This window comes from Heptranchias perlo, chromosome 1 (assembly GCF_035084215.1).
Source record: "Heptranchias perlo isolate sHepPer1 chromosome 1, sHepPer1.hap1, whole genome shotgun sequence".
NCBI classification, from domain to species: Eukaryota; Metazoa; Chordata; class Chondrichthyes; order Hexanchiformes; family Hexanchidae; genus Heptranchias; species Heptranchias perlo.
Window position 1 is genome coordinate 49,768,006 of NC_090325.1, and position 16,932 is coordinate 49,784,937.

Sequence of the window (16,932 nt, forward strand, 5' to 3'; positions counted from 1 at the left end):
TCACATCACAAGCACGCACTGCTGTGAAGAGAATGATGGGTAAAGCTAAGGTCTGAAGTTACTAATGTCAATGTTAAGACCAGTTGGCTGCAGAATGACTAGGAGAAAGATAAGATACTATTCTTGAAGCTTGCATTGAGCTTTATTGGAACAGTTAGGAGATCAAAGAAAGAGAGGTCAAATTGGGAATGGGAGGAGGAGTTAAAGGGCTCAATTTTAAAACGGAGCCGGGAATGGGGTTGGGAGGGTCAAATTGAGGTCGGGAAACCCATTAGTTCGGGTTTCCCAGACGTCCTTACGATTTTGACATAAGGACGTCTTTTATTTTTTTTGTCGGTTTCCCGTCTGACTGACTGGCCTGATTGACAGGCAGGCCTCAGTTGGACGGGAGATCACCCAGGGAGAGGACCTGTTCAGGTAAGTTTGCAGGTAAATCTTTGTTTGTATGGATGGGTGGCATGGGTGGGCATGGGTTTGGCACAGATGGGCATTGGTTGGCATGGGGTCGTGAGTCATGGGGGATGGGATCGGGGGTCAGACACGGGGGGGTGTCGGGATTGGGTGTCATCACGGGGGTCCGCGATCGTTGAGGGGGAGGGTGGGGGGTTGGAGGATCAGAGTGGGGGGAAGGATCAGGGTCGGGGATGGGAGGAGCGGAGTCGGGGGAGGATTGGGTTCGGGGTCGGTGATCGGAGGGGGAGGGTTGGGGGTCGGGGGATCGGATCGGGGATGGAGGATCAAGGTTGGAGGTGAGGGGGGTCCGCGATCGGGGGTCCGCGATCGGGGGTCGGGGATTTGCGGTCGGGGTTCAGGGATCCGCGGTCGGGGTGGGGGGGGGGGGGGGGTCTGTGATCGGGGGGGTTTGGGGATCGGAGGTCAGAGGTCCGTGATCGTTGGGGGTCGGTGCAGGTAGGCTTGTTGGGCCTGGGGGAAGCACTCCTGCTCCTCCGGGCCCACAAGCTGTGCCTTTCTAGGCACCTACCAGCTAGTCTCGGGCCTTCTCGCCTCCTTTCACGGGCGTAAAACAGAAGGCCCAGGAATCCCGGCCCCCCGGAGTTGAAATCGGGAATTCCAGAAAAATGGAGCCCTGAAGCCTCCTTGGAAGGTTTTAAGGCCCGACCCGCCTCCTGGGAGTGGGTTGGTCGCCAGCCCCTCTTCCCGCCCCGGTGAAAACCAGAAATGGGCAGGTTGGGGGCAGGTCTGAAATGGTGGCAATTTTCAATGACCCCTGCCCCCAACCCACCCGTTTTGTACTTTGAAAATTGAGCCCAAAGTGCAAGTCAGGGTGACACATATGAACAGAACAGTTCAGTGAAGAGGTCACCTAATCTGTGTTTGGTTTGTTTGCAATACCAGGAATCAGAAGCCAATACAGGGTCTCCCAGATTCATCAGCAGAGGTGTACAGTATATACGCTGCCTGGAATCATCTGGGAAATGTCTGTCAAACCATTCTGCTGCTTACAAGTATACAATGTCAGTATCTGCACATTGGTTATCTAGAAGTTTTACTGATAATATTTAAAAGCTGCAGTGGTACATGAAGAATATAAAATATGACTCGTGCATTCCAGCAGGGAGAGGTGGAATTTGGGTTACACCAACAGAAACACAAGCTGCGATTTTATGAAGTCAGATTCAGTGCCCCTTTTATTTAAAACACCTGTACCAGATAGCCTGAAGACAGCAGCACAATAAAAACCGGGTCGTTAAATCAATGTGATCATTTATGGTAGTAAAAATGCATCACAATTAGATAACATTGAAGAGCAGCACAAGAAAGCATGGAAATTGTTACCAGCTTGTTAAGCGTCAAAACAAAAATTCTTGAGTGCATAAATTGCTTTCATATGGTGTTAGGGGTTAGGAATTTGTTTGTGTTCCCACATTTAAGGCGACGGTATTCTTTTCATGGCAAACTAAATGAAAAGGAGTTTGGAAATTAAATCCATCAAGTTTTACCAGATGGCAATTAAAATGGAACCTACGGGATATTACAGGAAATGATCAGTTTTCTTCTTTCTCTGTTAAACAGTCGTTAGTCTTTACTTTGTGTCCTGTTTGCATTAAGGGTCAGTCTCCACTAATGAGACACCTGGTATGGTGTCAGTATCTTTCCTGTAACACAGTATACACGTTTCCTTTATCTATGAAGTAAATTACTTGAAAAAATTATTTTCATGCTTTGAATCTCACATAAATTACGAGCTAATTCAGTCGCCTGAGCGTCAAACCCTCTGGGCAGTTCCGTCCATTGTAAACTATACTGCTGTTAGCCTCTCACTTTAAAATTCACTACCTTTCAGAAATTTGTTGCTCCTAGATACCACAGGGATTCCTGCGTGCATGGGGAAAAATTGCTTAAAGTTTGCTGTGTGCAGGGATAATCCATTCCACTCCCCTGCCGTTCCGAGTCAGTCCCACAGAGATGCCAGCTCGCTGCGCTTAATACAGCGACTCTTGTGTTTTTCAGTGAAACCTGACTGTCCAGGTTTCCACACTGGTCATAAGAACATAAGAACATAAGGTCACCTGCCTTTAGTGTTGAACCAGTTACTATGAATTGAAGTGTTGTGGGATGAATACTCCACCTTTTCCTCTGACTCCAATGTATGCCTTCCCCAATTGTCCTGACAGATATTGGATACTTGTGTGTGGGGATTCATGGGGGCAACCGTGCCCTGCTATGTGTGGCATAGCACATCAGTGTACTGACTTATTGGGCTGTCAGCAGGAGAAGCTTTCTAACAACTTATGGCCCAGATTCTCTTGGGTACTTGCGCTATTGTAATGACGCAGCTCCGGTGTAAGGGCCCTTGAATGGCACAAAAGAAAGAGGAAATTATGGAGTAAGTGACATACGCCATTAATTATGCCACTCCCTATTTTCCTGGGACATTTTCATCACTCCGCCCTTACCCTCGCCGAAAACAGTTGGAAGGTATTTATCATAGCTCCACCCCCAATTGAAATCAATGGCGATCTCCGTTTTCCTGTATTTAAGCCAGTTTCAAGCCGCTGCCACGTGTACTTAAAAATAATGGCCTGAGTGGCTTGGCGGCAGTGTGATATTGACTTTATAATGCATTCACTGAATTAGACTTTTACTTTTAAATGACACTGAAAATCATTTTGAGCTCCGAAAGATTTATATAGCGCCGTTCACGACCTCCAGACGTCCCAAAGCGCTTTACAGCCAATGAAGTACTTTTGAAGTGCAGTCTGTTGTAATGTAGGAAATGTGGTAGACAATTTGCATACATCAAGGTCCCACAAACAATGTGATAATGACCAGATCATCTGTTTTAGTGACGTTGGTTGAAGGATAAATATTGGCCAGGACACCAGGAAGAACTCCCCTGCTCTTCTTCAAATAGTGCCATGGGATCTTTTACGTCCACCTGAGAGGACAGACGGTGCCTCCGTTTACAGTCTTATCTGAAAGACGGTACCTTCAACAGTACAACACTCCCTCAATGCTGCACTGGAATTTGTGCTCAAATCTCTGGAGTGGGACATGAACCCTCAACCTTCCGACTTAGGTGTGAGATTACCTGGGTTAGTTCTATTTTTGAAAATGGGTATTATATCTTCAGTCCAGGGAAGATTAACTGGATGAAAAAAAAGGTTATCAAAAATAATAAAATGTATTTTTTTCTGATGAAGAAATTGAAATAGTCACCAAAATAATTCCTTAATTGTCTTCTTGAGTTATGTTTACTGTTCTGAACTTTTACTTGAGCTATGTTTTTCTTTCCTTTTTTTAAGACGAAGACCTTGATGGAGCTAAAGATGGCCAGCCTTTTTCTTCTGTGATGTTCCAAATCACATCCTGCCCAATGTCAGTGAATGTATTTTATCAGTCCAGGTTTAAGAGCTGCCTCTCCCTGCACAAGTTCTCTGGCACACTAACATATTCATTTTGTCGTCCATAAATCTTTTACCAACATCAAGACACACTGAGAAAGATCTTTTGTTAATCCTTGATGTAATTTGTGCCTAAGCCATGTTCTGTTAAATTAAAGTAGCAGAACCTAAAGAGGCCACCTACAATTCAATGAAGATTTATGACCCGTGTATCAGCAACATGTTTTCCAGTGGCTGGGATTTTAGGTAATGTGGGAATGCTAGGTGACCCACAATGCCAATAACTCCAGAAAGTGCTAAGCTGTATCTCCCTCTCCTAGAACACTGGCTCCACATTAGGCTGAGGGAAGAACAGCAAATTCCAGGATTTCAGCTGTGCCACTCAGCCATTCGGATGCTTTGTGAATACATACACTTGAATTTCGGAGTGGGAGCAAGTGCTGTACAACCAGACCAAAAGGAAAGACAAGATTTTGAAATTTGTACAGCTCACTTGACCAGAGCAGAGGGAGACAAAGATAATCTTGGAGTATGTTTTGGGAATGTCCCAATCTATTGGGATTCTCCAAATGACCAGGAGAGCAGGAAGATAAAAAAGAAGAGAAGTAGCAAAGGGCCTATATTGGATGTTGGATATATCTGGGTGACAGAAGTCGAGAAGCACAGTCCTGCTGCAAAGTGTGAGAAGATTAAAATCCGAGATGAAGTGTTGTCATTGAATGGACAGCTGATGGTCGGCGTTGATGTTGCAGGTGCAAGGTAAGCAATGGATATGCTAGCAATACAGTTCATAGATCTCCTAATCCATACCTGCCCATTCACTTATATAATGGTTGAGCATTACGCTAATTGACATTTATGTAATCACCTTTTAGGCTTTTGTATAACTAAGCAAGAACATAAAGAAATATAAACAGAAGAGGAACCTAGTAAATGAAGAGAAATTAATATAAGTAAATTTATTAACTATATGTAAGTCAACTACGATTTTAGTGTAATCAACTAAATTGGAGTCAGTTGTTCATCTCAGGATATTATATATTGAACATTTCCAAGGGATAGTAATTCACACGTTGTCTATGATGTGCAATTTGAGCTTTAAGTGTCGATGATAGAGTGGTTCTCATATTTTTGGTGTGTGTGAGACTTAGGTGTTGACTATGAAAAAAGGGACATGTGTGAAAATACTACTTTGCACCTAGTTAGGAAAGGAATAAAAAATATCTTTCAATATCTAATTTACTCTCTCTGTTTAAAGTTAAATCTCCTATTCTCTGGAATTCAGCCATTTGTCCTTATGACTTCTATGATGTGTTTAATTCTCTCTTTATAGTTATGCATTTCTAATATTAATAATTTTTCCCTTTTCAAGAAAGTACATAATCATCAAAGTACATGAACATTCTTTGTTACATATTTATATTTTATCAATCACTTTTTTACAGACAAATAAAAGTCCTCAGTTGAATATTATTGTGGAGACAAAAAGAACACTCAGAGTGGTTAGAATTTGGAACTCGCTACCACAAGGAGTAGTTGAGGCGAATAGCATAGATGCATTTAAGGGGAAGCTAGATAAACACATGAGGGGGAAAAGAATAGAAGGATATGTTGATAGGGTTAGATAAAGTAAGGTGAGAGGAGGCTCAAGTGGAGCATAAATACCGGCACAGACCCGTTGGCCCGAATGGTCTGTTTCTAAGCTGTAAAAAAATACTATGTAATACTATGTAAAACCTGCGAGTGCTGGATATAGAAGACTTGTGCTCCAGAACTAACCGCGCCTCTAGCCAAACTGTTCCAGTACAGCTACAACACTGGCATCTACCCGACAATGTGGAAAATTGCCCAGGTATGTCCTGTCCACAAAAAGCAGGACAAATCCAATCCGGCCAATTACCGCCCCATCAGTCTACTCTCAATCATCGGCAAAGTGATGGAAGGCGTCGTCGACAGTGCTATCAAGCGGCACTTACTCACCAATAACCTGCTCACCAATGCTCAGTTTGGGTTCCGCCAGGACCACTCGGCTCCAGACCTCATTACAGCCTTTGTCCAAACATGGACAAAAGAGCTGAATTCCAGAGGTGAGGTGAGATGACATCAAGGCAGCATTTGACCGAGTGTGGCACCAAGGAGCCTGAGTAAAATTGAAGTCAATGGGAATCAGGGGGAGAACTCTCCAGTGGCTGGAGTCATACCTAGCACAAAGGAAGATGGTAGTGGTTGTTGGAGGTCAATCATCTCAGCCCCAGGACATTGCTGCAGGAGTTCCTCAGGGCAGTGCCCTAGGCCCAACCACCTTCAGCTGCTTCATCAATGACCTTCCCTCCATCATAAGGTCAGAAATGGGGATGTTTGCTGATGATTGCACAGTGTTCAGTTCCATTCACAACCTCTCAGATAATGAAGCAGTCCGTGCCTGCATGCAGCAAGACCTGGACAACGTCCAGGCTTGGGCTGATAAGTGGCAAGTTATATTCACGCCAGACAAATGCCAGGCAATGACCATCTCCAACCACCTCCCCTTGACATTCAACGGCATTACCATCGCCGAATCCCCTACCATCAACGTCCTGAGGGTCACCATTGACCAGAAACTTAACTGGACCAGCCACATAAATACTGTGGCTACGAGAGCTGGTCAGAGGCTGGGTATTCTGCGGCAAGTGACTCACTTCCTGACTCCCCAAAGCCTTTCCACAATCTACAAGGCACAAGTCAGGAGTGTGATGGAATACTGTCCACTTGCCTGGATGAGTGCAGCTCCAACAACACTCAAAAATCTCAACACCATTCAGGACAAAGCAGCCCGCTTGATTGGCACCCCATCCACCACCCTAAACATTCACTCCCTTCACCACTGGTGCACAGTGGCTGCAGTGTGTACCATCCACAGGATGCACTGCAGCAACTCGTCAAGGCTTCTTTGACAGCATCTCCCAAACCCACGACCTCTACCACCTAGAAGGACAAGGACATCACCTGCACATTCCCCTGCAAGTCACACACCATCCCGACTTGGAAATATATCGCCATTCCTCCATCGTCGCTGGGTCAAAATCCTGGAACTCCCTACCTAACAGCACTGTGGCAGAACCTTTACCTCACGGACTGCAGCGGTTCAAGAAGGCGGCTCACCACCACCTTCTCAAGGGCAATTAGGGATGGGCAATAAATGCTGGCCCCGCCAGTGATGCCCACATCCCATGAACAAATAAAAAAAAAGAATAGATCAAGAAATGCTGGATGTGCACAGCAGGTCAGTCAGCATCTGAAGCAGAAAACAAGATGATTGTTTTGCCTATGCCTATTTAGTTGATGAAGGGTCCTCACTGCATCTTTCTGTCTGAAATGTTCAGTTACCTGGTGTGCAATTTCAACATGTATCTCAATTATTTTGTGCGCATTTGTGAATCCCAACCGCCAACAGAGCTCATCCTTCCCCCAGTCCAAAGTGTGCTGTATATCCCTTTTGATGTCCAAAGAATAACCCTCCTCCACTCAGAACAAGGGTGTTATTAAATTGAACGCTGTGATTATCCAAACAGTTTCCTGCGAAGAGTACATGTGATTGTTTTATATCTAAATCGTGCGTTGGGACAGTCTTTTTTTTTTAAGTGTTATATGACCTTGATACAGTGTTTGTTGTACAATGCTTCTTTCTGAAAAAAAAAATTCACTCTATGCTCAGGAACACCTCAGCCCAGAACAAATTATAAATTACAGTCTCAAGGGTAACACAAAAGGGCCCATTTTGCTCCTGAATAGCATTGCACACGATCTTCCTTCATGGCTTTTCTGGTGTCAGCATTTGACTGCGACTAACGAGGGCACAGCAATGTAAATTTCATGCAAGTAAATGTCAGAGGGCTTTGTACACAGATTTTCTGGCGAAAGGTCTTCGACCTGAATCGTTACCTCTGTTTCTTTCTACTCAGTTGCTGCCTCACTTGCTGAGCTTCTCCAGCATGTTCTGTTTTCATTTTCCTCTAAATGTGCCAGGTACAGTTCCGAAGCAAACTGCCCCTATAGAAACCTGGCACTACCGATTCCTGAGCCGCCATTTCAGTGCTTTCAGGTTTAAGGTACAGGCTGGTATTGTCAAGATAGGTCTTTTTTTTGACTTTTTGAATAAAAGGGCTTTGCTGCTCCTGTACTTGCTGCAGAATGTCGTTAGCATTTTACACTTAGTGATGGAGGCTGTGTTTAGTAATATGCCACCTCCCAACACTCTGTCCCCCACCAATGCCATATGACTTATTTTGAGGCAAACGAGGGAAACAACCACAGCCCCCTTAACTGCGGCTGAAGTCGCACTCCTGGGCTTCTCTTGAGTCATTAAGAACTGTTTCTCCAGCACAGTGTAGGAATCACCCTCTTTCGCTGACTGTAGATTTGCTCTATGCTATCTAGAATAACAAGAGAAGACTCACAGTCAAACAATTCCCATAAAATTATTCTTCATACCCACACTTGTTTAACTTGTTCTTTCACCTACTGCTTGGTACATTGGTGCTGTCCTCTTACCAGCTCCCTAGAAAGCAGACTGCAGAGGTGCTCAGACTCCTGGTTGGGGTGCTGCTACAATTCTAGCCATGACATCACAGCACAAACGCATTCATTGGGGACAGCACCTTTAAATTAACGTGAAGACCACTGATGTTCAGATCGTAGCTCTGGCACCACATAAATTAAAAAATTACCACAAGTCATCCAAAGGTGCCCAGATAGTAACCCCGGCCCATTTCCTGCCAAAAAAAACTAATATCTGCCTTCCTCATGGGGATTTGATTGTGCCTGCCCCTTTAATGGTGTTGCCTTTAAGGCCAGAATTGCTCCCGATTTTCCTGGCCTGGCATCCGAAGTCAAGGAAATCCTGGTGCTGTCGTGCTTCCCAGGATGCAACACGGGTCTGGTGCACTGCACCCTTATTGCCCCCAGTTAGAACTGGGAAAGAAATATTGGCTTTAAAAACTGTTTCAAACTGCTACACAAAATACTGACAATAGAACTTAACAAACTACGAACGTTGCTAATTACTTAAGAACCTCATAGATACAATCCTAATTTGAAGAGCTGAGGTTTAGGGGCATTATCATGTATTCCAACACACCTGGGACCTGAGTTTGAATCCAACCCTAATGTCTTTCTGGTAATGGAGAGGGTTGATGAGGGTAGTGTGGGTGATGTTGTGTATATGGACTTTCAAAGGGCACTTGATAAAATACCACATCGTAGACTTGTTAGCAAAATTAAAGCTCATGGGATTAAAGGAGCAGTGGCAGCATGGACACAAAATTGGCTAAGGAACAGAAAGCAGAGAGTAGTTTGAACAGTTGTTTTTCAAACTGGAGGGTAGTATACAGTGGTGTTCCCCACGGGTCGGTATTAGGACCACTGCTCTTTTTGATATATATTAATGACCTGGACTTAAGTATAGAGGGTATAATTTCAAAGTTTGCAGATGATACGAAACTCAGAAATGTAGTAAACAATGTGGAGGATAGTAACAGAGTTCAGGAGGACATAGACAGATTGGTGAGATGGGCAGATGACAGATGAAATTTAACGCAGAGAAATGTGAAATGATAAATTAGGAACATAGGAACAGGAATAGGCCATTTAGCCCCTCAAACCTGTTCCGCAATTCAATGAGATCATGGCTGATCTGTGAGCTAACTCCATGTACCCGCCTTAGCCCCATATCCCTTAATACCTTTGGATAACAAAAATCTATCAATCTCAGATTTAAAATTAACAATTGAGCTAGCATCAACTGCCGTTTGCGGAAGTGTTTTCCAAATTTCTACCACCCTTGGCGTGGTAACCTCACTCCTAAAAGACCTGGCTCTAATTTTTAGGCTATGTCCCCTAGTCCTAGACTTCCCAACCAGCAGAAATAGTTTCTCTCTATCTACCATATCAGTTCCCCTTAATATCTTGAAAACTTCAATCAAATCACACCTTAATCTTCTAAATTCCCAGGAAGGCAACCCTAGTTTGTGTAATCTCTCCTCATAATTTTGGTAGGAAGAACAAGGAAAGGCAATATAAACTAAATGGTACAATTTTAAAGGGGGCGTAGGAACAGAGAGACCTGGGGTTGTATGTACACAAATCTTTGAAGGTGGCAGGACAAGTTGAGAAGGCTGTTAAAAAAGCAAATGTGATCCTTGGCTTTATTAATAGAGGCTTAGAGTACAAAAGCAAGGAAGTTATGCTAAACCTTTATAAAACACTGGTTAAGCCTCAGCTGGAGTATTGTGTTCAATTCTGGGCACCACACTTTAGGAAGGATGTCAAGGCCTTAGAGAGGGTGTAGAAGAGATTTACTAGAATGGTACCAGGGATGTGGGACATCAGTTGTGTGGAGAGACTGTCGATGCTGGGGTTGTTCTCATTAGAGCAGAGAAGGTTAAGAGCAGATTTGATAGCGATGTTCAAAATCATGAATGGTTTTGATAGAGTAAATAAGGAGAAACTGTTTCCAGTGACAAGAGGGTCGGTAACCTGAGGACACAGATTAAGATAATTGGCAAATGAACCAGAGGGGAGGTTAGGAGAAATCTTTTTATGCAGCGAGTTGTCATGATCTGGAATGTACTGCCTGAAAGAGTGGTGGAAACAGATTCAAAAGTGTCTTTCAAAAGGGAATTGGATAAATACTTGAAGGGAAAAAATTTACAGGGCTATGGGGAAAGGGCAGGGGAGTAGGACTAATTGGATAGCTCTTTCAAAGAGCCGGCACAGGCACAATGGGCTGAATGGCCTCCTTCTGTGCTGTACCATACTTTGATACTATGGAGTATGGTTCTGAGCTGAAAAAAGGTTGAATAGTCTCCATTTAATTTAATGGATTGGACACCAAAAAATTGTCCTCAAATTGAGCCCTAATTAGCATTGATACAGTGGTTTCCTTCATAACAAAAGGGAAATGCAACTTGTGCACTGTGGGATTCATATGAGGACTGATGTTATTCGGTGAGGTTAACACAGGAAGAATTTTTTGTATGTGACCTGAAGCTGGCACTAATGGGTACAAAGTGCAAAAGAAGGAAGAGCTAGTCATTGTATGTTTTATGAGATCCTCAGGACATCCCAACACACTTCACATTCAACAAATTATTTTTGAAGTCCTACAAGAGAGGGGGCGGTACTGGACCTAATTCTAGGGAATGTGGCCGGCCAAGTGGAAGAAGTGCTAGTAGGTGAGCACTTTGGTGACAGTGACCATAATTCGGTGAGATTTAAGGTGGTCATGGAAAAGGACAGGGAGGGGCCGGAAATAAAGGTTCTAAATTGGGGGAAGGCCGATTTTAATAGGATAAGGCAGGATCTGGCCAAAATGGACTGGGATCAGCTGCTTGTAGGAAAATCCGCATCGGAGCAATGGGAGTCTTTCAGAAGGGAGATTAAGACCATACAATGGCAACATGTTCCCGTAAAGGTCAAGGGTGGTTCCAAGAACTCCAGGGAACCTTGGATGTCAGGGGATATACGAGAATGGATTAGGAAAAAAAGGAGGGCTTTTGGCAGATACAAAAGGCTAAAGACGGAGGAAACCCTAGAGGAGTACAAAAAGTGCAGTGGGATACTTAAAAAAGAAATTAGGAGATCAAGGAGGGGCCATGAAATAACACTGGCGAGCAAAATAAAGGAAAATCCTAAGATGTTTTATAAGTATATTAAGGGTAAGAGGATGACTAGGGAAAAAATAGGGCCCATTAGGGACAAAAATGGCAATCTGTGTGTGGAGCCGGCAGATGTAGGAGGGGTTCTAAATGAATTTTTTGCATCTGTTTTCACTATGGAGAAGGACGATGCAGACATAGAAATACGGCAGGGGGACTGTGATATACTCGAACATATTAACATCGAGCGGGAGGAGGTATTGGCGGTTTTAGCAGGCCTAAAAATGGATAAATCCCCAGGCCTGGACGAAATGTATCCCAGGCTACTGTGTGAGGCAAAGGAGGAGATTGCGGGGGCTCTAACACATATATTTAGAACCTCTCTGGCCACAGGGGATGTGCCAGAGGACTGGAGAACCGCTAATGTAGTACCATTATTCAAGAAGGGGAGTAGGGAAAAACCGGGGAACTACAGGCCAGTGAGCCTAACATCAGTGGTAGGAAAATTATTGGAAAAAATTCTGAAGGACAAAATTAGTCTCCACTTGGAGAAGCAAGGATTAATCAGGGATAGTCAACATGGCTTTGTCAAAGGAAGATCATGTCTGACTAATTTCATTGAATTTTTTGAGGGGGTGACTAGGCGTGTGGATGAGGGTAACGCAGTGGATGTGGCATACATGGATTTCAGTAAGGCCTTCGATAAAGTCCCCCACAGGAGACTGGTCAAGAAGGTACGAGCCCATGGAATCCAGGGTGCCTTGGCACTTTGGATACAAAACTGGCTTAGTGGCAGAAGGCAGAGGGTGATGGTCGAAGGTTGTTTTTGTGACTGGAAGCCTGTGGCCAGTGGGGTACCACAGGGATCGGTGCTGGGTCCCTTGCTGTTTGTGGTCTACATTAATGACTTGGATATGAATGTAAAAGGTATGATCAGTAAGTTCGCTGATGATACAAAAATTGGTAGGGTGGTAAATAGCGAGGAGGATAGCCTCAGTCTGCAGGACGATATAGATGGGTTGGTCAGATGGGCGGAACAGTGGCAAATGGAATTTAACCCGGAAAAGTGCGAGGTGATGCACTTTGGAGGGACTAACAAGGCAAGGGAATACACAATGAATGGGAGGACCCTAGGCAAGACAGAGGGTCAGAGGGATCTTGGTGTGCAAGTTCACAGATCCCTGAAGGCGGCGGAACAGGTAGATAAGGTGGTAAAGAAGGCATATGGGATACTTGCCTTTATTAGCCGAGGCATAGAATATAAGAGCAAGGAGGTTATGATGGAGCTGTATAAAACACTGGTTAGGCCACAGCTGGAGTACTGTGTGCAGTTCTGGTCGCCACACTACAGGAAGGATGTGATCGCTTTGGAGAGGGTGCAGAGGAGATTCACCAGGATGTTACCAGGGCTGGAGCGCTTCAGCTATGAAGAGAGACTGGGAAGATTGGGTTTGTTTTCCTTGGAGCAGAGGAGGCTGAGGGGGGACATGATTGAGGTGTACAAAATTATGAGGGGCACAGATAGGATGGATACTAAGGAGCTTTTTCCCTTCGTTGAGGGTTCTATAACAAGGGGACATAGATTCAAGGTAAAAGGCGGGAGGTTTAGAGGGGATTTGAGAAAGAACTTTTTCACCCAGAGGGTGGTTGGAGTCTGGAACTCACTGCCTGAAAGGGTTGTGGAGGCAGGAACCCTCACAACATTCAAGAAGCATTTGGATGAGCACTTGAAATGCCATAGCATACAAGGCTACGGACCAAATGCTGGAATATGGGATTAGAGTAGACAGGGCTTGATGGCCGGCGCGGACATGATGGGCCGAAGGGCCTCTATCCGTGCTGTATAACTCTATGACTCTGTGACTCTATTATTACTATGTAAGCAAATACAGCACCTAATTTATGCAGAGCAAAATCTCACGAAGCAGATGAAACAAATGACTAGTTAATCAGTTTTTGGTGATGTGGTTGAGGGAAGGATGTCAACCAGAACATCAGGAACATTTCCTGCTGCTCTTTGAATAGTGTCGTCAACCTGAACCACTGGAACAGTGGGGTCTCAGTTTCGTGTCATTCAAAAGACGATGTACTGGATTCTCCTCTGTGATCTTCAGGCGAGTTCATGGTCAAGAATGGATGGTGAGGCCTATTGCTGCCTAACTGCCTCGACCTGGACTTCCCTTCCCATCATCACTACCTTGGTTTCTACTGAGGCCTACAGGGCTGCAGCTCCATCAGCCTATGGCGTGCTTCTGCCTCTTTAACTGTACGGCCACCTCTTTAGGTGCAGCACTGCCAGGATTTTGCGGCCAGGCACTGGCGGGCTCTCTCTTGGTGGTGGAAATTCTGCTGGGAGTCCACCATGAATTTGTAATGACCCCTGACCCAGGAAGCTGTCGGAGGAGTGGGCGGAATTCCTGTCCCGCTGGAACGTTATCACTGAAAGCAAAATCCCAGCTGACATCTCCAGCAATGTAACACTACTTCAGTACTGCATGAAATGTCAGCTTAGATCATGTACTCAAGTCCTGGAGACTTGTGGAATGCAACTAAGTTGGGTTGTAAGGTTGAGAGATTTTGAGCAAAATGTTAATGGCATTAAGGAAAAAAATTCACAGACCTTCATCTATGGTTTGTTGCCTTCTTGACAAAATTGATTATACATGGTAAAGCCCACGATGTGGCAAAATGTACACGGCCTTTGGAGAGAATGGGCTTGATTAGTGAATGCTGTTTTCTTTTTCCATACTTGCTTACGCTCTCGTTGAGTACACTAAATTAAAAAAGAAGCTGCTCTCAATAGTATTTTAATCAATTTCAAAAAGTATTTCCATATTATAATTGATAATTATTTGCAGCAATGCAAATGGTAGCCCTCTTGGCTCAGTTGGTAGCCCTCTTAGCCTGATTGGTAGCCTCTTGGATCAATTGGTAGCCCTCTCGGCCCAGTTGGTAGCCCTCTTGGATCAATTGGTAGCCTTGCCTCGGAGTCAGAACGTGTGGATTCCAGCTCCAGCTCAGGTGTTGAGCACATAATCTAGGCTAATCTAGTGCACGCCTGAGGCAGTGCTGCAACGTCATCCGTCAGATGAGATATTAAACTGAGTGCATGTCTGTTCAGTTAGGTGCGTGCATTATTTAAAAATAAATTGTCCTGGATTCCTGGCCAACAGATTAACTGTTAATTAATCAAATTGCTGTTTGTGAGAACATGCTGTGTGCAAAGCAGCTACCATGTTTACCTGCATTAACAGTCACCGCATTTCAAAGTAATTCATCGTACATACAGTGCTTTGAGTTTTCTGATCAGCGTGCGTTTCAGAGGCGATAATTTTGTTCCATAGTGTTATGAATGAGGGAGGCATTATCTCTCAGTGTTGACATATTTCCTGATGGTGGTATAGCAAGCCAAGCACAGCACCATGATTAATAAATTCTTCAGAGCAGTGGACCTGATACCACGTGTCTCTTGCTGTCCCAGCAGCTGCTTCTGTTTTAGCTAAAATATAATGAGTGGTGACAGGTATTTCTGGCACTGATTTCCACAGTGCTGTCAGGCATATCTTTCAGTTGGAACCAGTACAACCACATCATTGGTTGGCAGGAATGTAACCAGTACAATTATATTAAATTACTTGTGATAGCTGAAAACCATCATTAACTAATCTAATAACTGGGGAAAACTTCTTTTCATATTATTGACCTTAGTGCAGAAGGTTTTGGTAGCCTGATAGAACTTTATCCATCTGCTTTCTTAAAGTTTCCAATTGGCAGGAATGAATTTCAAGGAGATTGTTGGTTAAAGGGGGATAAATCTAAACACTGAGCTCATGCATAGGCTCTGCCTATTAACTGTGAGTATCGAGCTGTACAGGCCAGGAAGATCAGAGTTTCGATCCTCTGTCTGTGCTTTGTTAGGTAACCGCAGCCAGGGTGATAGTAGGGTCCAAGAGGCCATCCAGTGCCACATTTCTCGCCTCCTCTCCTCCAGCAGGCAACCAAAATGCCCACCAAATACATTTAGAGGCTTAGTTGCTTTAAATTGCATTCTGCACTCATAATCTAAGACAAATATCTTACTTACATTTACATCATCTAGACCTCTCAGCACTTCAGAGATCTGGATGATGTCCCCCTCAATCATCTTTATTCCAATGAAAACAAGTTGAGCTCTGCAAAGCTTTTTTCATAACTCAGTAGCCTAAAGTCCTAGAATATTCCTTGTTGCTCTTCTCTGAACCCACTCCAATACATCAATATAATTTTGAAGGTGGACTTCTCCAAATTGCAAACAGTAAGGCCTACTGCCACCTCACTGCCCCAACTGGGATCTCCCTCCTCCCACCCCATACAGGACCACAGGCCATTTGGCTCAACCAGCCTGTGTACCATCCATGCAAGCAAATAGTTTTAATCACATTTACCCACCCTGTTCCCATATCTCTATATTCTCTTTTCCTTCAACAAGCTATCCAATCTAATTTTGCATTTTGGTAGACCCATTGTTTCACCCTGTTCTTGCCCCACAGAATTTATTTCTTCCTATCTCAAACCTTTTTTCTCCTCTTGTCCAGTCTCTTCCAATTTCTGTGACTCTTCCGATGCCCTCCGCATTTCAACAGTTTGCAGTTTCCTGGGCCTAACTATTATAAATTGGAAAGCCAAGTGGTGAGGGATAGAATACTAGAGCCTGGTCTTCAGTTGCTTCCCAGCTTTATTCACAGAGATACCCCCTTACACACACACACACACACCCTAGATAAGCTTGCTTATATATAGATACAAGAGCGTCCCCAATTGATACCCACCACCTGAATACAATTAACACTAATTGATATCAATCACATGGATACAATTAACACCCACCATCCCCTTTTCAACATGGACATCCAGTCCCTCTACACCTTCAGCTTCACCAGGACAACTTGCAGGCCCTCCATTTCTTCCTTGAACGGAGGCCCAACCAGTCCCCATTCACCACCACCCTCCTCCGCCTGGCTGAACTTGTTCTTACATTGAACAACTTCTCCTTTGACTCCACTCGCTTCCTCCAAATAAAAGGTGTCGCTATGGGAACCCATACGGGTCCTAGCTGTGCCTGCCTTTTCATGGGCTACGTGGAACATTCCTTGTTTCAGTCTGACTCAGGTCCTGTCCCTCATCTCCTTTTTCTGGTACATTGATGACTGTATCGGTGCCACTTCCTGCTCTCTCCCTGAACTGGAAAATTTCATCAACTTTGCTTCCAATTTTCACCCTTCACAAGGTCCATCTCCGACTCTTCCCTTCCCTTCCTCGACTTCTCTATCTTCATTTCTGGGGATAGGCTGTCAACCAATATCTACTATAAGCCCACAAACTCCCACAGCTACCTCGATTACACTTCCTCTCACCCCGCTTCCTGTAAGGACTTTATTCCATTCTCCCAGTTT

General features: G+C 44.4%; 1 protein-coding gene across 2 annotated transcripts in view; it reads left to right on the forward strand.

Annotated features, from left to right (window-relative positions):
- The first annotated feature begins 4,041 nt into the window (after positions 1-4,041).
- Positions 4,042-16,932, forward strand: part of pdzd2 (PDZ domain containing 2) — a 365,301-nt gene continuing 352,410 nt past the window's right edge. For both annotated transcript variants that reach the window (XM_067984873.1, XM_067984884.1), the window contains exon 1: positions 4,042-4,625. In XM_067984873.1, coding sequence (XP_067840974.1) covers positions 4,141-4,625 — 485 coding nt within the window. In that variant the 5' untranslated portion in view covers positions 4,042-4,140. The remainder of the gene's footprint in view (positions 4,626-16,932) is intronic.